The 21,946-nt window shown below is 58.6% G+C and overlaps 1 protein-coding gene across 1 annotated transcript; it reads right to left on the reverse strand.

Annotated features, from left to right (window-relative positions):
* Positions 1-730: 730 nt before the first annotated feature.
* On the reverse strand, positions 731-17,665 carry SLC7A10 (solute carrier family 7 member 10). The gene is made up of 11 exons (XM_014835806.3): positions 17,254-17,665; positions 6,938-7,142; positions 4,613-4,764; positions 4,213-4,338; positions 3,989-4,142; positions 3,149-3,272; positions 2,965-3,068; positions 2,513-2,609; positions 2,147-2,296; positions 1,318-1,495; positions 731-1,077 (listed from the first exon to the last, which is right to left on the reverse strand). The coding sequence occupies exons 1-11, from the start codon at positions 17,534-17,536 to the stop codon at positions 947-949; spliced, it is 1,704 nt and encodes a 567-aa protein (XP_014691292.1). The 5' UTR covers positions 17,537-17,665; the 3' UTR covers positions 731-946.
* Positions 17,666-21,946: the final 4,281 nt, after the last annotated feature.

Below are 21,946 nucleotides of genomic sequence, written 5' to 3' on the forward strand. Positions count from 1 at the left end.
TTCCAGAGAGGCGGCAGGCCGGGGCAGGGCTCCCTGCAGTGTGTTCTGTGGCTTGTCGCTTCATCATCGGGTGGGACCCCAGGGCCGTGTCTGGACTGAGCAGGGCCATGGGCATGTGGACCTGGTCCAGCAGGCCCCTGAAGAGCTGCGCCAGGAGGCTCTGGCCCCATCCTCGTGCCTGCAGTATCAGCATGGACGTGGCCAGGCTGATGCCCTTTGCCCCTTGCCTTTTCGCTGAGAGGCCCATCTCCTGGGCACAAGGGCAGGCCTGGGAATGTGGGCATGGGGTAGAGGAGGCCCATGGGTCTCTTGCAGGCCAAGGCCCCTGGGAGATGCTGCTCGATGCTTTCTCAGGGCAGAGGCTGAGGCACCAACTGACAGTGGCCAAATGCATCCCGTCCCGTCTCAGGGCATCAGTCTCCCCACCGTGGGCTCTGAAGTCCCAACCCTTGCTACCTGGGGATTTATGGGAAGAGAAGCACTTCTAGTGGGAATCCCTGGGCTCTCCCAGGTGGCTGAGCCTCGGGCTGGCCTCAGGGCCTGGGGAGGGGCACACTCAGCTGCGTCCCAATCCTGATGTCCTTTTGGGACCAGAGTGGCTCTGGACCCCATGAGGGAGGGAGTGCCTGGCTTGAGCGGCAGAGCTCCTCCAGGGCCAGCCAGGCACCTTCCCCAGCCAGCCCCGCCAGGGCCCCTGCGAGCAATGCCCAGGACTCACCTGAGACAAGCGCACCTCCAGCCCTGTTTTATTCACAGACCTTTCCAGGAAAAGCTAGCAGGGCAGCGCTGACAGGGGGCCCAGTCCACATCTTCAGGGCTTCCTTACCACAGGCCCCTCAGAGTTGGATCTCTTTTTTTCCAGGAGAAAAAGAAACTTTTTTGCAAAAACACCTCCTCAATAAACAACATGTAAACAGAAACAGCTGCTTTAGGCTCCACAAATGTCTCATTGTGTCTTCAAGGGTTTGTCTGTGGCGGGCAGTGCAGAGGGCTGGCAGGGGCCATTTTCCTCCTCCTCGGGGGCGTCCTGGGGGTAGACCACGAAACACAGCTCCTGGCCCCAGCGTGTCATTGACTCTGAGGACAGACAGATAGACAGACGGATGGACCTTGTGGTCTGACCCTGGGGGCAGGGCCCTCAGGGGGCTGCTCCCTCTGCAGGGCGTCCTGGACACCTGTGCTACATTGTAGGGAGGCATTCGGTGGTGGCTGGGCTCTGTGTTGCCACTGCAGCTGCTGGGAGACCCTGCTCTTGGGCGAGCCCCCAAGAGGGTCCCATCTCCAGGCCCCGCCACCTGGGGGAGGCTGCTGGCTCACCTGTGAGTCTGTGCACACACTTTGGTTTGCGTCTCCAGAACACTCCCAGGAAGAAAATGGGCACCCCCGTGAGGATGATGGCGATGCCGACCCCACACACCACAGGCTCCGAGATGAAGCTGAAGACCAGCAGGAATGCCCAAAAGACCAAGTACGTGGCCGGGATGAGGAGGCTCACCTGGGGGAGAGCGAGTGGCAATGCCAATGGCGCAGGACGCCCAGCTCTGCTCTCTTGCCCCACCACTCCCAGGGGCTGGAGAGCTTTCCACCCTGTCCTGGGAGCTGAGGCCTGAGCCGCCCCCTTCTGGCAGCAGCCCAGCATGCTGGAAGCCAATTCATGGATGGCCAGTTGGCCAAACGGTTGAGGATTTGTCAAAGTTTCAGTGGCTCTGAGCTCCACACAGCGACTGTCTGTGGACCTGCTGCTTGCACTTGGCTGAAGGTCAATTGTTTGGGTGTTTCGCATTTCGGGCCCTGAGCACTTCTCCAGCTTGAGGATTTGTATGCAAACAGGAGGACTTGTCCTTTTGCTCGCTTTAGGGCCTTCCGTTTTTGTGTGGGCTTGTAGGATCCCGAGCGACCGTGAGCAAGTCTCTCAGCCTCATGTGTCCGTCCATAAACCGGCAGTATTCAAAGCCCCCACCTCACGGGCTCGTCAAGAGGACTGAACTCGTCAGTGCACCCAAAGCCCCGAGTGGGGCCAGCACGTGGCCACACCGGGACTCCCCATTGCTGTCACCGCCTGCCCTGGGCGCCCACGTGGGAGAAGAGGTGACTCTGACAGCTCCCGACTCATGGGCTGGCCTGCGCTCCCCGGGGAGGGCCTTACCTTGATGGGCCTGTGGAGCGCCGGCCGCCTCCAGCGCAGCACGAGCAGGCCCAGGATGGTGACTCCATAGCAGAGGTAGTTGATGAAGGACACGTAGTTGATGAGCGTGTATGTGTCTCCCACGAGCATGATGACCGCGGTGGCCCCGCACTGGGAGAGGACTGGGGCTGAGGCCGGCCTCCCCGCCTGCCCCCTGCCAGCCCTGCAGGCTGCCCTGGGCCTGTGGCTCAGACCAGGTGGTTGGAGCCCTGGACCTGCCCTCTCCCTCTGTGGGCTGCCCCCAGGGCCAGGGCTGACTCCTGCCATCACCCACGCTGCTGGGGGGCCCTGGCTCCCTACTGTGCCAGCCCAGGTCCCCCAACTTACGCAGACGAGGAGGGCAGGGATAGGGGTGCAGTGTCTGACGTGGATCATGGCCAGCAGGCTAGGCAGATGCCCCTCTCGGGCTCCAGAGAAGCACAGTCTGGGGGTGGGGACAGAGATGGGGATGGACCATGAGCCCGGCCTTGGGCCTCCCCGACAGCCAGAGCCCAGACCTCAGCTCTAGACCCGATGTCCCTCTTGAGCTGTCACCTCTGACCCTCTGCTCCAGGCCCGAGCAGCCCCACTGGGCAGTTCTTCCCCTCATCTAGCCTGCCTCCCTCTTGTTTTCTGTCCCTCAGAGTTGGGTTCGGACATCTGTTACCCGGGAGTTCATTGTCCCAGCTTCAGGGGGGCCCCACCTGGCAAGATTTCACTTCCTCTGGTCCCTGGCACTGCTCACGTGCCCGGGCACCTGTCTGACCTCCCCTTGACCCCTCAGTCCCCAATCCAGTCACCTGGAGGAGGTGAACAGGTAGCCATTGATCCCTCCAAAAGTGGAAAGTGCCACGGAGACGGGCATGACCCAAGAGAAGTAGCCCAGGAGCTTCTCCCCGAAGGTCTGGGTGGGCACAGAAAAGAGGTGGTGCGTGAGGCCGGGCGGGGCCGGGTGGGGCAGGGACCGAGCAGGGCCCCACTCACCACGGCCACTGCGTTGGAGGCCAGCAGCTCCTGGGGGGACATGGCGGTGAAGTAGGCGACGTTGGTGAAGGCGTACACAAAGGTCACCAGCGGGATGGAGATGAAGATGGCGCGAGGTAGGTTCCTGGGGGCAGTGGTAGAGTGCGCCAGCGTCAGCCCTCGGGGGCCTCGGGGCTGGGGCCCAGAGGTGAGAGGGGAGCCAGGGAGGCAGCAATGGGAGGAGCTTTGAGTCTCCTCCTCCTGCGTCTGCTGGGGGCTTTGTGGCAAGGAAGGGGCAGCATGGCTGTCCATCTCCCCCACCCCCAGCCCCAGCCCGCGCACAGGTGGTGGCAGGACGGGCGGTTGGGGGAGGGGCCACATCGCACCCTATTTGCATACAGCCAAAATCAGCCTTGAAAATCCCAAAAGTGCCCTGACAGCCCAGTCCACAGACCTGGGGGCCCCCTGGGACTTCCCATAGGCCCTAGCTCTGGCCCTAGCTACAACTGTTCACTGTCAGGATCCCTGGCTAAGCATCAGATGGAGTCATCGGCTTCATCTGTAGGGACCATGTTGTGTACACATGTCTAATTTTTGGCTAAATGCAAATAGCTAGATCCACTTACAACAGGACAATGATACTGAGTGATTCTGAGGCCCAGTAAGGGGCCGTGACTTGTCCACAGCCATACAGGACAGAGCCAGGCTGGAACACATGCGTCCCGGCTCTTTCCAGAGCCGTTCCTGTGGGGCAGTGGCATGTGATCAGACCAAGCCACAGGTGACAAGTCTGCAGAGAGGCTGCCTCACCCACTGCCACGCTCTGCGCCTTCCCAGGGCCTGGCCAGGTGTCCCACTCACTTTCGAGGGTCAACCAGCTCCTCAGTGACATAGTTGAGGAAGTTCCATCCGCTGAAGGCAAAGGAGCCCTGGAGGAAGGCCAGGGCCAGGTGACCCACGGAGGGTGTCATCCAGAAGTCGAAGGCATTGCTGGGCCTCAGCTCCTCAAAGCGTCCTGGGGGTCCAGAGGTCAAGCGTCAGCATCGCCTCCCCAGCCCAGGGCACAGCCCCCACTCTGGCCCTACCTTGGAAGATCTGAAGAAAGCCCACGCCAATGATGAGTGACAGGGCCAGCAGCTTCCCACCAGTGAAGATGTCCTGGATGCGCGTGGCCCAGCGCACACTGGAGCTATTCACCCACGTCAGAAGCACTGGGGAGGAAGGGTGGGCGGGTGAGTGGGCGCCTGGGGCTGAGCCCCTTGTGGTGGGCCAGAGGCAAGTCCAGGCCGGGCTACAGCAGGGCAGCCTCCTGTGCAGCTGGAGTGCAAGGAGCCCAACCCCTGAGGCCCGCCTTACTGGGCTAGAGCTGGAGGAGTCCCCCCACCCCCTGGTCCTCCCATACGGGGGCAGGGAGCAGGCTGGGGCCCAACAGTCCAGCTGCTCTGGGGACAGTGGCTGGGCCCGGCCCCACAGGCGGGCACTCACTCAGGCAGGCCATGGAGAGTGCACGGGATGCAGCGGCCGGGGGGATGCAGTTGGGGAACACGGGCTGGAGCACGTAGTTCGAGAAGGTCATGGAGATGACGGCCAGGCTGGTGGGGTACATGATGAGGACGGCGCTCCAGAGCAGCAGGAAGCTGGAATGAGGAAAGGCCCGGTGGCACAGGCAGTCGGCGCCCTCCTGGCCAGGCCGGCCCGGGTGTGTGGAGTGGAGCAGGGCTGCACCCTGGGCCCTGGTACCCAAGGGCTGGTGTGGGTGCCAGAAGCCAGTTTCAGTCCAGGGAGGCAGGGCTGACCCTGTTGAGGTCTCTGCTCTATTCATGGACTGTTTCAACAGAGACAGTGTTCAGCAAACAGCTGTGGGCTGCCCTGGGGCAGGCGTCGAAGAGGACTCGGGAACCAACCACCTTGTTAGTGGCCACCTAGCCCCCGGACATAGGCTGTTTCCTGAGCTGGGGTGGGCTGTCCCAGGACCCCCGGGCATGGCTCCAGCCGCAGCTCTCACCAAAACCCTGTGGCTGCAGATGGCTGATGCTGGGCAGTGATCCCCCAAGGGACCTGACGTCACAAAGAGCCCCGGCTGGAGGTGGGGAGTAATTTATGTCCCTTCTGCCTGAATCTCGTCTCTGTGGGGTGCCCATGTGGGAGGAGGGGTTCTGCTCAAAGCTGGGATGCCTGACCTATTCCCGGGGGCTCTGCCTGCACCCAGGGGAGGGCCTGTCTGTTGGGGTGGTCCTAACCCCCGTCCGGCCCTCAAGGGTGGGGACCACCTCATCCAGAGACACCATCGACCTCTGGGGCACCAAGTTCGGTGGCTGCCCCCTGGTCTTCACCTTTCTCTCTAGCCCTGCTTCCTACTCCTTGCTTTGCACCACCTCCCCAAACCCCTTGGCTTCTGGGACATCCTGGCTCCAAGGCCCTCCTCCCCGGCTGGGTGCTCCCCTCTGCCCCCCCCCCAATGCTGGGTGCCCCTCTGGTAGAGTTTTGGGCCCTCTCCTCCCTCCCACCTTCTTCCCTAGTCTTCTCTACAGCTGCACAGCACGATTCTTCTACTTTCTCAGATCTCAGGCCCCCTCTGAGGACCCTCTCCCCAGAGGAGAGCACCCATGGACACACCCACAGGGCTGTGCACGCCCTGCCAGGACCCCATCCACGGCTACCCAGTAAAGGTCACTGACCATGGCCCTCAGAACCAAACTTCATATATTTCAGCCCAGACTTTTCCTCTGAGCTCCATACCCCCCACCCAAGACTCAACCAACATGATGAGCCCCACCCGGGAAGCTCCCCCCACCGTGCCAGGACCTGCCATCTATGGAGCCTCTCCAATGGGAAAGTGAGTGTCACCCCTGCCACACCCACCTCTCCCTCATGCTACCCTGCCTACCACATCCTGCCTATTTAGGCTCCTAAGTGATTCTGGAATCTTCCTGTGCCATTATTCCGGCCCTCGGCATGGCTTAGCTGGACAACTGCAATAGCTTTGACCCCCTTCCGCCCTGAGCCTACCTCATGCCCCTCAAGTCTCAGATCTGACCTGACCTCTGGCCACGGCAGACAGCTGCCCGAGCTCACCCAGGCCACTACTCTCTGTACACGCTCCCCCTCCACGCCCTTCCTCCAAGCCTTAGTGCGAACGTGGTTTCTCCCTGGAAGCCTTCCCTAGGTGGTGGGCACCCTGTTGTCTTGGCTGCTGGGCCGCTGCCTCTCACACAGCCCCTCCAAGGAAGGATCCTCTAGGTCTTCAGCACGTCGGAGGGGCTGTTTCCCTTCTGCACCGTGAGTACCTTGAGGACAAGGATGGACCTTTTTATCACTGCATCCCCAGCCCTCAGCACACAGTAGGTGCTCAGCTAGTGTTCACTGGTGAATAAAGGAATGTCAGGAACTATTTAAAGGGGAGCTCTTGCAAGGCTGCACAAGAACACCATGTCCCCTCCCCCTGCATATGGGTTTACTAAAATCATGGCCGTCCTTGCCTGGATGCTGGCTTTGTCTAGAGGTTTCAGATAGTAAGGCCTTTCCACACACAAACACCCAGGCGGGAAGTGGGGCTTAGAGGGAGCTCTATTTAAAAGGAAACACAGAGAGGTCAAGGGGCCAGCTGGAGTGTCCAGCTGGAGTGAGGGAGGCATTGGTCTCATCCACCCTGGCCTTGGAAGGCTGCCTAACACCCCACCCCCTTCCCTCCATCCACCCCCATGACCTCCCTGTGACGTGAGAAGCAGAAGGAGAAACCGTGGCCCAGGGCCCACTGGCTGCCTGCTCCTGGGAGGATGGCCCCCCACATCACTGGTGCCCCACACTCACCCAGCCAGGCCCCCGAAGATCTCGGTGACATAGGCGTAGTCCCCGCCAGACTTGGGGATGGCGACTCCCAGCTCCGCGTAGCAGAGGGAGCCCAGGGCAGTGACGCCCCCACCCAGGACCCAGACGAAGAGGGCCAGACCCACAGAGCCTGAGTGCTCCAGGACTCCCTTGGGGGAGATGAAGATGCCCGAGCCGATGATGTTCCCTGCACGGGGAGAGATGGGGGGTATCAGGTCTGGGGACCCCCTCAGCAGCCCAGCCTCTGGGGGGCTCCGGATGCTGCAGTGAGGAAGGGGGCCAGGCTGCTCCCTGGAGGAGAGAGGGGGTGGGCCCGGAGGCACGAGGATGCCACTGGGTCCCTCAAACCTGGCAAGTCCCACTCTGGGCTCATCCTCTCCCTCTCGCCAGTCGCTGGCATGGGAAATGGCACCTTGTCCATCCAGTCAGGCTCCCCTTGTGGACATGGATCCGAGTTTTTCTGCCCAGCACTTACCCTATGAGGCGGAGCAAGCTCAAGCGAGGGGGGCTCGGACACCTGCGTGATGGCAGAGTGGCACCACCCCTGTGCATCCCCACAGGACCTAGTTTTATAGCCTCCAGCCACCTGTCCTTCTTCCAACCTGCTGGCCACAGCTGGCCTCCTAAAGCAAGGCCCTGACCATGACCTTCTCCCAAGTCCAAACTCAGGGAGTGGCACCTCCTCCATGAAGCCCTCCTTGACCATGCCGCTTTGGGCTCCTCTTCCTTTTCCTCAGGCTCGTGGTCCCCCAAACCCTGCCCTGTACTTTACTTCTTTATCTTCCATCTCCCCTTCCCTCTGCCTGCCTCTTGGGCTCCTCCCTAACCTAGGACTTAGGCTGCCAACACCGACTCAGAAGAGACCTTGTTTCCTGGCACTGTGAAATGTTTCAGGTCCTGGGCAAGGGCCAGTGGGGTGAGGGAGAGTAACTGGTGCATTTTCAGGGCTGGGGGTTGGTCAGCAGCCATCATGGAAGGAATGGCAGGCTGGCAGAGCCTCTTGGCCGGGCCTGGGGTCTCTACACAGACTGCCTCTCCATTTGGGACAGCCCACTGGTTGCAAACAGTGGTACAGTGGTCACTGCTTTAATCCCAGGAGCACAATGGGAAATCCCGGCGGGGGCTCAGGAGGCCTGGGACCCCAGCCCGTCAGGCCATCTCTTGAGTCCTGTCTGTACAATGGGGTTACTGTGAGGATTCAGTGAGATGCAGTATGGGAGCCCTCAGCTCATCCACAGCCATATCCGGGTGCACTTTGCATCCCCCTTTGCACGATTCTGTACGAGCTGTCTGCAGCCTCGCCTGCTCTCTTCTGTCCCCCAGCACACAGTAGGTGCTCAATACTTATCTGTTGAGTACATTGATGGATGAGTAAATGGCCCGATACCCAAAGTGGCACCAATGCCCTGATGACTGGGGACAGCAGTATCCACTCGGCCCTCCTGGGGGGGGGGGGACTGTGAGGAGGGGAAGGGGGGCGTGGCCAGCTTCTGAGGCTCAGCTGCGAGTGGTCACAGAAGGCCTGTCCTGCCCCCAGGGCCGAGTCTGAATTTTGGAAGGATGGGCATGGGGGTAGGGTGCTCCGTTGACTCATGGTGTCTGGGAGTGGAACAAGAGGAAATGCACAGAGGGCCAAGTTGTGGTCTGCAGAGTAGGTTCCCAGGATGAGCAAGACTCTGAGTGCCCACTTAGCCCTGAGCTCCCTGGCAGTTAGGGCAAAGAGGGCAATATTCCGGGTTGCCTGAGTCTCACCATCTATGCAAATAAATCAGGTCATATCACTGGTGATTTGCACTAGGGCCTGCCTGAGAGAAAATGATCCCAAAACCCACAGGCCACCTGAATAGATGAGCAAGACTGCTGGGATCCAGGGCTCGCCCCTTGGCAAGGTCGCCCTGCTGGTCAGGGCCCTTGGGGGGAGCACACGTCCATCATGGCAGAGCCTGCCTGCTCCACCTGCCAGGTCCTCAGGCGGGTCCGGACAGGGACACAGCTGTGGCCGCCAATCTGCATGCATTCCTTGTCCACGGTGCTCCCCCTACCCCCACCCCTGGCCGACACAGATTTCCAGTCTGGATGGCCACGATGCCCCACTTGGTTTTCCAGTCACATCCCAGGAGCCCTAAATGCATCCAGATAAGGATGAAGGAATTCCTGTCCCCAAGTCCCCAGAGGTAAGCTGTGTCCTCAGCCTCCTTCCAGGGGCACAATGGTCACCTCCCTCATCCACCACAGGGGTCCAGGGCCTGGATGGGCTGCCGGGTTTCTAAAGGGCCTTTGAGTTCACTCCCTCCGGCAGCAGAGCCTCTGTTCTCAGGACCTGGTGGAGTGGGATTTGCCAAAAGCCAGTGAGGTTGGAAGCCAGCGGGGGCTGGGTGGCCTTGGAAGGAGCTGGGGGCATCCAAAGCCCCAGGCCACCCACCCTGTGGGGACCCCACCACACTGCACAACTCAGCCTGGGAGGGCCTCAACGGCATAGCCATTGGGGAAGCCATACCTGTCTCCTCGTCCTCTGAGGCTGGGGTCTGAAAGGGACACATCACTAGCCTGTGCCCGGTGGCTGGAGACTCCCATGCTGGGATCTAGGGGGTGGGCGGGGGCACTATGTTTTGAACAAATGGCCTCAGGTACAGTGCAGAACTTCTTGCCCATGTGGCTCAAAGGAACATGTGTGCCAGCTGGTGTCTCTGAGGTCCTTGGGGGCCTCGCCCCCTGGGCCTGGACAACCTCCAGCATCTGCTCCAGGTTTGTGCTGGCAGGTGGCAGAAAATCCCATCGAGGTCCACTGGCTGTACTTGGCACCGTGTGGGCTCTGGAGGGAGCAACAGGGGCCGTGGGCTTGGGTGAGAAGCAGAGGGCAAAGAGGAGAGGCAGGATGCTGAGGACAGAGGTGGGGGCCTCCAGCCCTGGCATGAGGACAGGGGCTGTGGAGAAGGGACTTCGGAGCTGCAGGGGTGCCTGCCCAGCCCTCTGGTGGCGGCGGGCTCAGGCCTGCCTCTCAGTCCTCATGTTCAGGCCTCAGAATCAGCTCTGCCCGATTTGGGGAACAGCAGTGGACAAACCCAGCCCTTGGAGGATCCTGTTCTGGAGGAAGAGGAGGAACCAGGGAATGTGGGATGAGCCCGGAGTCAGGGGTCAGACCCACGGTGGGCTGGAGAAATGCAGGTTCCCGGGCCTCCACATTCCTATCCACACAATGAGATGGCTTCTCTGTGGTCCCGGCGGGTCCTTGGCGGGGCCAGAGCTCCCAGGCAGGTGGGCGAGGATGGGATTCCCCTTCCCAGGAGCCCCCCTCCAGTCTCCTTCTGCCCTCTCCCCTCAGCCTGAGCTGGGTGGTTTTTATCACATTAAGATGTTTGGCCTGATGGGGCTTACCCGGCTCCACGGAGGAACGAAGAAAGGGCCATTGTTCCCCTGGCCGCTGCCGTGTCGCTGACCTATTTCTGGGAGGCAGCGGCCGACCATGGAGGTCGCAGGGGTAGACCGTGGAGGTCACGTTGGTGGAAGGAGCCAGCTGCCCTCAGTGTGTGGGGGCGGAATGCACAGTCTGATTTGGGGAGGGGGCAACGAGGTCCTGTCAGGCCAGGCCGCCAGCACCACCTCTCATCCCTAAAAACTTTCAGGAGTTGGCTGCGTGACCTCAGGCCAGTGCTGCCCTTCTGTGCCTCAGTTTCCCCTTCTGCCAGGTACGGCCACTGGGGTAGGGGGCGGCAGAGGGCTGGTTCAACCCTGACTTTGGCAGAGGCATTGAGCAGGTGGACGTGTCCTGCACGACTGCTCGGGGCCCACAGAAACAGTCTGCTCAGGGCCCCTTGTCCTCCACTGCGGCAGGTCTCTCCTCAGCTCACTGGCCTCCCAGAAGCAACACCACCCCCGAGGAAGCCCTCCCTGACCTCCCACCTTGACCCCTATACCCTGGACCCTGCCCCACTCCCATGGTACCTGGAGGACAGTCAGGAAGTGATCCCTTTATTCCCCACCCTGGGTGGACCCTGTATTCCCAGACGGAAGGGGCTGAGCCCCCAAAAAGGACAGGGAGCCCCTGGGGCCTAGGGCATCTTACGTGTGCCTCTTTCAGCGAGCATGATTGTGACGGGGCCGCCTCCTGTCACACTGGCTTGCTGGCCTGACAGAAGGCAGCTCCGGGGCTCCTGGGCCTGATCAGGGGCTGGCCAGGGGCCAGGCCTCCTTCCCTTGCCCCGGGCAATGGGTCCTAGCCCCTCCCCACTAGGATATGACCCAGGAGGCCACTGGGCAAGAACTGCAAATTCCCATTTGAAGTTGGTAGGTCCCAAGGTTCCTGAAGCCACAGGCAGGGCCTTTACTAGTTGAGAACACCCAACTAGTGGGGGTTCGACTACCAGATTGCTCAGGGTGGGTGACTGTGGATAGGGACTTCACCTCTCCTAGCCTACTTATCTGTAAAATGGGGAGAAGAGGCAAGGATGTGGGCAGGCTCCCACTCGGCATGGCACATTGGAGGCCCTAGGAAGCGCTATTGTCACCCACCTTGGAGACACCCTAGGCCACCCAATCTGGCCTTTGGAGATCTCATCCACATGGGACCTCGATACCCTGGGGTGAGCAGCCAGAGCCCTGCTTTGGGGGCCCTGTTGTCACCCTGGGCAAAGCCTATGCCTCCAAGCACATGAGTGTCCTAACGGTGATATGCATCAGGCACCCCTCCAGGGGGACAGAAGGGCCCACTGAGGTCTTGACAGAACTCCAGGGAGGTGGGTGGGCACGTTTCCAGGACATGCTTGGAATCGCCAACCGGTAACCCACTTTCCTTTTGAGAGAGGGATGGCAGAAGTGGGGAGCACACTCTGCCTGACTCCCTCAGCCCAGCCCGGCCTCCTGTGCCTCGTCTCCAGGCTGAGTCTCATCAAGGTCACCGAGCAGCTCCACGCTGCTGGATCCAGCTGTCAAGCCCCAGGCTGCATCTGACTTGTCTCATCAGTAGCGCCTGGCAGGTTGATCCCCTTCTCACTCAGCCTCCTGGCCTTCCTCCCGCCTGGCTGACTCCTCTGCTGGTTGCTTCCTCTCTCTCCTGACTTCCAGAAGTCGGGTGCCTGGGGCTCAGTTCTGGGGCATCTGCCATTTTCTTTCTATGCTCAGTCCCTTGGAGACCTCATCCAGTCCCCCAGCTTCTGCTGGCAACCCTCAAATTTATATCCCAAGCTGGGACCTCTCCACTAAGCTAAACCTGTACATCCGGCCAATTACTCAACAAACGGGCATCCCAAATTTCACACGTTCAAAGTGGGATTCCTGATGCTCACCGCCTTTCCCCCAGACCTGCTCCTCTCGCAGTCCTCCCGGGGCAATAAATGGCAAACCATGCTCCCAGGTGCTCAGTCCCAAACCTCGTGTCACCCTTGACTCCTCCTTTCTCCCCTACCTCGTGTCCAGTGCATCACGAATCCTTTGGCTCTATCATCCAAACATACCCAGAACCTAACCTCCTCTCAGCACCTCCACTGCTGCCACCCTGCTCTTCGTCTCTTACCCAGGTGACTCAACTACCCTCCTACCAGGCTCCCTGCTTCTGCCCCTGATACCCACTCCCTCTTCTCCATTATGAGCCCCATCCCATGCCATCCCATGCCTTCCTATCCCATCTCATGCCTTCCTATCCCATCCCATGCCATCCCATGCCTTCCTATCCCATCCCATGACATCCCACACCATCCCATACCTTCTTATCCCATCCCATGCCATATCATCCCATGCCATCCCACGCCTTCCTACCCCATCCCATGCCATATCATCCCATGCCATCCCATGCCTTCCTATCACATCCCATGCCATATCATCCCATGCCTTCCTATCCCATCCCATGCCATCCCACGCCTTCCTATCCCATCCCATGCCATATCATCCCATGCCTTCCTATCACATCCCATGCCATATCATCCCATGCCATCCCATGCCTTCCTATCCCATCCCATGCCATCCCACGCCTTCCTATCCCATCCCATGCCATATCATCCCATGCCATCTCAAGCCTTCCTATCCTATCCCATGCCATCCCATGCCTTCCTATCCCGTCCCATGCCATCCCATGCCTTCCTATCCCATCCCATGCCATCTCAAGCCTTCCTATCCTATCCCATGCCATCCCATGCCTTCCTATCCCATCCCATGCCATCCCATGCCTTCCTATCCCACCCCATGCCATCCCATGCCTTCCTATCCCATCCCATGCCATCTAACACCTCTCTATCCCATCCCATGCCATATCATCCCATGCCTTGTTATCCCACCCCATGCCATCCCATGCCTTCCTATCCCATCCCATGCCATAGCATCCCACGCCTTCTTATCCCACCCCATGCCTTCCTATCCCATCCCATGCCATCCCACACCTTCCTATCCCATCCCATGCCATATCATCCCATGCCATCCCATGCCTTCCTATGCCATCCCATGCCATAGCATCCCATGCCATCCCATGCCTTCTTATCCCATCCCATGCCTTTCTATCCTATCCCATGCCATGCCACCCTATTGCATTCATGCCATCCAACCCAATGCCATCCAATCCTATCCCCTGCCATGCCATCCCATGCCATCCCTCTCCTGCTCAAAGTCCTCCCAGGGCTCCCATGTCACAAATAGAAAAAGGCAAAGTCCTTATTGTGGTCTGCAAGACCTGCACAAACTGGACCCCATCCCACTCCTGACACCTCTCCCACCTACAATGCTCCCTCCTGCCTTAATTTTCTCTCTCTTATTACCGCGTCGGCGGAACATCCAGCGTGTTTATCTTGTCTGCTCTTTGCCTTCCCGGCTGGAATGTCGGCTCTGGGAGGACAGGGATTCTGTCTGTCTTGTTCCTTGTTGTGTCTCTAGCACCTAGAACAGTGCTCAGCCCTGTTCAGTACCTAATTGTTGAATAGATGAATGAGTGTGTCCAGTGCTGGCAGGCCCCCACTCTTGTAGCAGGAGCTGCCTTGGCTCCCAGCAGTGTCCCAAGGCACACCAAGGGCATCTGCTCCTGGGCTGGTTGCAGCCTCAGGCCCTCAGTTTCCTCATCTGTAAACTGGGGCTGTGGTGAGGCACAGACAAGCTCCTGTGTGGTTTTACGTCTCCTCAGGGTCCCAGGGAGGAGGGGCCGGGTTTTTGGAGAGGGCCATCCTCTGAGCAGCCTAGCTACCTCCAGCCCTGGAGGCGACAGAGAGGGAGCTGGCCATGGCTGAATGAGCAGGGATTGGCTCCTAAGGAGACAGGGTTCATGAAGAGGACCCCTGAGTCCTGAACATACTTGAGCCTGCCCCACAAACACCTGCATGGGCTGGGTGGATACCCGAGTCAGAGGGAGAGAGTGGAGGAGAGCACAGCCTGGTCAGCAGGCCCAGGGTGCCTCCCTCTCTGCTCGACCTGGGCATGTCCGTTCCTTGGGTGTGGAGCAGGAGAGGAGCAGGCCGAGGTCCTTGAGTCAGGACAAGAGACCCTGTACACACAACCCCAGGTGGGGCTGTGAGAATCAGGGGCATTCTTCTCTCGGTCTGTTTGTTCATCCATCCATAGCAGAACAGGCAGCTCAGGGAATCCTGGTCGAATGAGCTCCCAGCTCAATCCCCAACCTTCCCCATCAAGGGCTCTGAATCGGGCCCCAATTTTTCCCAGCACCAGAGCAGTGTGAAGAAGAGCACTGGACTGGGAGGTGAGTCCAAACCTGGTTCCCAACCCCAAGTCCACCACTTGCAGCAGTGTCACTTAACTCCAACCTCACTTCTACATCTGTAAAATGGGTATAAAAATTCCCATCTTTCAAGGCGGGCATAAGAGTCAAATGAGAGAAAGGGGAACACGTTTTCATAATGTCGTACGAGGTGTTTTTCTGAATAGATATTGGATGTGGCCATGTCTTGCACAGCCCCTGCTCCGTGACTCATGTTCCTCTAGGCTGGCCTGCTCCCCCCATGTCATGCTTGCTGCGGCCAGCAGGTGCTGTCTAAACATGTTTTAGGTGGCGTCTGTTCCAGCCCAAAGTTGCCTTCCTGAAGGCCCCGCCCCTCCGCCTGGGACAGGGCCTAGGGACAAGGGGAAAATTACATGATCTTCTGGAGCCTCTACCTGGAGGCTTTGGAGATAACAAGTTCCGTAGCTGGTAACACGCAAGAAAGATGATGGGGTGGGATCTAAAGTTCTCAAGACCTTTAAAGCGAACTCATGACACTTTGCAGACATTTCTGACCAGGCTCCCCAGGGCAGGAGGGTGGGGTAAGATGGTGGGCGCCCAGAACAGTGAATGGGGAGGGGGACCTTTGGGGCATCAACTGGGGAGGGCAGTGCAGACCCTGACTCAGCCCACACCTGGCTCCTCCCTCCTCTCCTGTCCCCTGCCGGTCTGAGCTGAGTCTCCCCTTGCCCGTCTCCTGCCCAGTCCAGTCTCCTGCAGGATGTAGCCCTTCAGAGCTCCCTATGCAGGGGCCACTTAGACCACCACTGAGTGTCCTGGGCTGGGGCCAGGTCCTCTGGGTTCTGTTCCTGAGTCTGCCACCCTTGGCCAACTCACCCCTCACCCCAGCTCAGCCTTCAAGGTCTAGAGGCCAAGAGGCAGTGGACCTGGAACAGCAAGCATGGACTGAAACGTGGGGGAGCTGTCAGGGCAGAGCTGGGCTGCACAGGAAATTCTTACAGGGTCTGGCCCGGAGAAGGAGCATGATGGTGGAGCTAACCTCCTCTACTTGCACCACCATCACCACCAGGGCCCTCTTTTGAGGAGAGAGGAGCCAGCAGCCTCTGCCCGACCTGAAGGGGATGGGATACGGGGAGGAGGCGAAGTAGGAAGATAGCTGAAGGATGCTGGGCTTAGCTGAGGCAGCCCAGGAAGAGCCGGGTCTCTCCCTGCACCTGTCTGGCACCAGGTGTAGCTGGCTCCAGGCATGGTCAGCCTCTTGACCCCCTGGTCCATCCGTGATGGGTGGGCTTCCTCTTCCTGGGGACACAGCTCCGGGAGAGGGTGTGGGCCAGGGCAAAGCTCTAACCAGTACCCTGGCCAAATCTCTTGCCCCAGCCCCTTCTCCCAGCAGACAGTCAAGCAGGGGTACTCTAGGCCAAGGTCTCAGGGCCAGAACAGGACCATCTCCTGGAAGATAACATTCTAGGGCCAAGTGGCTGTGTTCCGGGGCAACTCTCGGTGTGAGTACAGGGGATGGCCAAGAGCCAGACCCCAGGCATGGCCCAGAAACTCCCCGTTTGGGGGCAGAGGAAGAGAAGGTAGAGACCCTGGGGTCTGCCCTGCTGAGCCCCCAACTTTCTCCATCTTCAGCGGTCTGAGGATGGGTGGGCAATGGATGTACAAGCAGTTCCTACTGGCTGGGGAGGAGAAGACCACTCATCCCTCCCCTGTCATTCATCCCTCCAGCTCGTGTCTCCTGGGACACAGGGCATGGAACAGACCCCTCCCAGGAGGGTCTCTGAGGCACCTGGTGTGGACATAGGCACAGGTCTGCGTTAGCCAGTTCCTGAGGAGTCAGTGTTCATGCCCTGTGACAGAAGGAGGAAAATCCCACTACTGTCCTCACTGTCCCCTGAGCCCTCTGCCTACCCAGAAGTCGCCATATGGGGACAGGACACAGGGACTTATTCTCAGGTGAGGAAGCTGAGGCCAGAGAGCCAGAGGCTGCGAGTGCCTGTTGGGATCCCAGTCCAGGGAGCAGCTGGCTTTTCTGCAGGCTTGGTCAGCCCACCCCAGCACTGGCACCTCGGCTCAATGGCTGCTCAGCCCCCCACCCCCAGGGTCCTGCTGCCAAACTCTATAGTAACTATACACTCTGAACCTATTTTTCCTCTGGGCTGGCTCTACCTGTCCAGTCTACCCACATTCCCTCCTGCTTTTGAAGACTAAATCACCCACATGCATGGCACCAGGACGCTGCACACAGTAGGGTCTCAGTTTGAGCCACAGGCCAGAACTTGGGGTCTCAATGGGGGTCAGCCTGTGCAGCCCCGACACTTGCAAGGCTCCTGCGCTCAAGGCAGGACCATAGTCATCTCCATTTCACAGATGAGAAAACTGAGGCTAAGTGTCTTGCTGAAGCCCCACAATGAGGTAAAGACAGGAGGATTCCAGCGGTGAAGGGGACCCTCACCTCCCTCAGGCACAAAAATTCGGGGTGCCTGGGAAGGTGGGAACAAGAAGCCCTGTGTGAAGGGCGACACCGTAGGTGCCCCGGGCGCCTCCTCACCCACGGTCCCACTGTCGCAGACCCTTAGGAGCGCACGGAGAGAGGGGTGGCCCTCGTTCCTGCCGCCCCAGGCTCCCGCTCGCCTCGGTCCCCGCTCACCGATGATGATGGTGCAGGCGCTCACCAGCCCGATCTCCTTCTTGAGCGCCACCCGCTCCGAGGCGCCGGGGCCGGGGCCAGGGCCGGAGGAGGGCGAAGGCGCAGGGCCGGGGTTCCCGCGCCTGCTCGGCTGCTGCGTATGGCCGGCCATGTCACTGTCCCGCCACGTCCCCGCTCCCTGCGCTGACCCGTCTGTCCGACCGGCCGCCGCTCCGTCGGTGCGTCCGTCTGTCGGTGCGCGCGCCGCCCTGGCAGCCCGGACAGCGCCCACCGGCGGGCGCATGCGCTGGCGCGGGGCCCGGGCCCTGGGCCGGGGTGGCGGGGGCCAGGGAGGGGCGGAAGGAGGGCCAGCCGGCAGCCCCCTCCCCCCTCCTGCCTTAAAGGGGACTCCCCCCGCGGCCCTGCCCGCCGATCCGGGCCTGGGAAGGAAGAAGAGGACTTGAGGCAGATCTAGTTAGAACTTCCTAGTTGAGCGAAGGAAGGGGCCCTCCCGCTGCCTGAGTCACATCCACTCGTGGGGTGGGGGTGGGGGAGCAGAGCTCAAAGGCAGGACTGTCCCTGCCCTCAAGGAGACTGAGGAGCTGGCAAAAATAATAGCTGTCTGTGCTTTGGGACCCACTGTGTGCCAGCGCGTCCACAGCCCTTAAATCCTGCAACAGCCCCCGAGTGCGCGTGTGCGGGGAGAGGGGTGTAGGTTGGGTCCCTTCTACAGGTGGAAGCTGCGGCCCAGAGACGGGTAAGGAAGATCACCGAGCAAGTGGCAGGGCCAAGACACAAACCCTTCCTGCTGTCTCCTTGGCTCCCAAGGCGGTGACGGTGGGATGTGAGCTATAGTTCAAGCAGGCGTGGGCGCTGCGTCCAGGAGCTCCTCTGAGGGGTCGGGAGACCCTAAGCACCTACCATCCAAAGTCTGGGGAGACAAGGTCGTGGTGAAGAGGGGCCCCAAGGACCCATGGCCTTGCGGGAGTCCTGGAAGGAGTTCTTTGCACCCGGCGGGGCTCCGGACTGCGTCCGGCAGAGGCCTGGCCACAGGTCAAAGTCGAGGCTCAGTGGACTAGAACTCGGGTCTTTGGCAAAGACCCCGCGCAGTCCAGCCCGGCTCCAGGAGAGGAGGCCACCTCAACCTCCCGGGAGGTACCGAGAAGGGGGCTATGACCCCTGAGGTCTCAGGAGGAGGTCAGGCGTGCAGGGCCCGAGCGAGGCTGCCTCCTCCCGGAAGCCGTCCGGACGGTGCAGCCCCGGCCCGCCGAGCAGACACAAGGGGGGCCGCGTCGGGGGCCACCGGGGCGGCGGGCGGGGCCAGCCTGGCACGGTGCGGCCGGCGGCAGAACAGTCTTTGTCCTTTCCTGGCGGCCGCCGCGCCGCGCAGTCCCCTGCATGCGGATGAGGCCACGCCGGGCGCCCCGTCTTTGTCCCCACCCTCAGCCTCGGGGCGCGCAGGGGCCCCCGCCGGGTCCGACGGCTCGGGGCGGACCGGGGGCGGGCCGGGGGTGGGGTCCGGCTCCGGGCTGCGGGCGGAGCATCGAGGTGCCAGCGTGGCGGTGCAGGGGGCTTGGCGGACGAGGAGCGGCGGGGGCGGGATGACCCTGGGTGGACGTGCGGCGGGGACGCGGAGGGGGAGGCCCCCGGCGAAGGCGAAGCTTCCTCCCTCGCGCTCCGTCGGAGTCCCGAGTGCGGCATTCTTGGCGGCCTCCGCCTCGGGCCCCAGAGACCGCTCGGCGGCTGGCTCCCTTAAAGGCGCCTCGCGCAGGCGGTGGGGCCTGGGGAGGCAGCTTGCGCTCCGAAGACCCCTGATTGTCGTGAGTGGTTGGGGGCTGGGCTCTCGACCTGCTGGTTTGACTCCCTCCTCCCTCCGTTTGCGTTCGCCACGCTGGAGTCTGCTGGGAGAGGGTCTAGCCACGGCTAGTGAGCTCAGGGTTTGGCGGGATCCTCCGAGGCCAGGAGCCTCTCTGGCACCTGCGATGTAGCGTGTGTGTCTCGGGAGAAATGCTGACTCTGGGCACAGCACAGGATGGAGTATTGCTATCCAGGCCCACAGCTCAGGAGGTCATTTCAGTGGAACTGAACTAGAACCTGCAAACCCAAAATGGGAGCAAAAGGTTGGTAAGATTGGTTTACCATCCCAGAGTCAGTACCATTCCCCACATTAACAGAGAAAAACAAGGAAAACCATAGGCTCTTCCCAGTAGCTTCAGAAAGCTGTCATCCATGATTGAAACAAACAAAATTAGCAAATTAGAAACAGAATAGAATTTCCCCAGTCTGATAAAGGTGCCTGCCCAAACCCAAACCCTCCAAGAATCAAAAAACGACAAGCAAAACCCTCTAGCCAACGTCATGCCCGGTGGTGAAGTGTTGAATGCTTTTCCACTGAGGCTGGAAATGAGAAGGGATGTTAGCTCTGGTGAGTTCTATTCAACTCTGTGCTGGAGGTCCTCGCCAGTGCAATAAGGCAAGAAAAAGAAGTGAAAAGGCACGCCCTTTAATGACCAAAACCCAAAACACTGACAACACCAAATGCTGTCGAGGATTGGAGCAAGAGGAACTGTCATTCAATGCTGGAGGGAATGCAAAGTGGTACTGCCACTGTGGAAGAGAGTTTGGCAGTTTCTTACAAAACTACAATACTCTTACCATCCAATCCAGCAATCATGCTCCTTGGTATTTACCCAAAGGATCTGAAAACTTATATCCACACAAAAACCTGTAGGTGACTGTTTATAGCATCTTTATTCATAATTGCGAAAACTTGCATGCAACCAGGATATCCTTCAGTAGGTGATGGATAAATTGTGGTCCATCCAGACAATGCAGTCACATTCAGTGCTAAAAGACATGAGCTGTGAGGCCATGAAAAGACATGGAGAAAACTTAAATGCATGTTACTAAGTGAAAGAAGCCACTGGGACAAGAAGTAAAAAGGTATGAAGATAGGAAAGGAAGACATAAAATTCCCATTTACATATGACATGATTGGGTGGAAAACCCAGGAAAAAAACGATAAGTAAATTTAATGTTAATTAGCTTATTTAGGAAAGCCACTGGCTACAAGTTCAATATACAAAAACTTATTGTATTTCTTTATACTAGCAACGATTGGAAAATGAAATTTATGATAGCACAAAAATAAAACATCTAAAAAAATCAATCTAGTGAATTAATTTCTACACAGAAAACTATGAAACATTCCTGAGAGAAATTGTAAAAGATATAAATTAATTGAGGGATATGCTCTGTCCATGGATCGGAATTTAAGATGTTGGTTTTCTCCAAATTGATCTATAGGATTGATCTGTAGGTCCAATACTCTTATGATCAAAATCTCAAAGGGTTTTGCTGTGGTTGGCTTGGATGTTTTGGGGGTGTTTGTGAAACTTGACAAGCTGATTCTAAAATATATACTTAGAAGAACAGAGTTGGAGGAGTTACGCTAGGTTAGGAAGACAGTGTGGTATTGGTGCAAAAATCAACAAGTCAATCAATGGGACAAAACAGAAAATGCAGAAACAGACCCATCCTCCTGTGGCCTCGTGATTTGTCACTACAGAGTCAACATTGCAAAGCCGTGGAGAAAGGACAGACTTTTCAATAAATGGTGCGGGATCAATTAAGTATCCGTATTGGAAAGAAGAAAAGACTCTTCATCTCTACCTTCCACCATACCCTAAAACCGATTCCACAGGTGTGCGTGTGAAATAAGGTAAATGTGCGTGGGAAAGGGCAAACAGCAATGCTGCCAGAAGAGGACTTAGGGGAGAGAATAGATTCATTTCCTGAAATAGGAAACGAAAAGTACTAACAGTTAAAAAGTAACAAATTGGACTCCATTAAAATGAGAAACTTCTGTTAATCAAAAGGCATGATTAAGAGAGGGAAAAGTAAGCCACACGGGAGAGAAGTTATTTCAATACATATATCTGATAACGGATTTGTATCTAAAAAACATGAAAACTACTACAAATCAATAGGGAAAAGATTTTAATAGGTGCTTCAAAAAGAGGATGTTCAAATGACTGATAAACTCCTGAACAGGTGTTCAACCCCGTTAGTCATCAGGGAAATGCGAATTAAAACCAGAATGAGATACCACTGCACATTCATGAGAACACTTAAAATTAGACACCCGTGTTGGCAAGAACGTGGAGCAACCCGGGACTGTCATTCCCTGCTGGAGGGAGTGCACATTGGTGTCATTTGGCAGTATCTCTAAATCCCTATGGCCTAGCAACCTCATTCTGCATCAGACACCTGTTGGGTACCACCTCAGATCCTCTAGCCTCAGCTTGCTGTGGAGGCCTTTGCACCTCCCATCACCCCCAGGGCTTCTCTGCTAGCCCTGAGGTATGAGATGCTGAGGGTCCAACGTGGCACTCACGAACTTGTAGCCAAAAATGCAGGGGAGTTAACACACTTCCACCTATTCTTTGCCAATGGCAGATGGGAGCCAGTGGATAAATTCTTCCTCGTTCCTCCACCCAGACGGACTGTCACGAATTGCAATCGTTATAAAGCCTCTCGCAGGAGGAGCCCACGGGCCCAGCAGTCAGATGCTTTTGGTGCCAAGTGATGGCCAGCTCAGAAGCTCAGGCTCATATTGGCTCTCTTGCCTTCCCTGCCCCATTCCCTTTGCCCTCACTTTTTATCCCCTGGGATTGCACACCCCAATTAAGAAGTCCTACTTAAGGGGCCGGCC

This window comes from Equus asinus, chromosome 26 (genome assembly GCF_041296235.1).
Source record: "Equus asinus isolate D_3611 breed Donkey chromosome 26, EquAss-T2T_v2, whole genome shotgun sequence".
Classification (NCBI taxonomy): domain Eukaryota; kingdom Metazoa; phylum Chordata; class Mammalia; order Perissodactyla; family Equidae; genus Equus; species Equus asinus.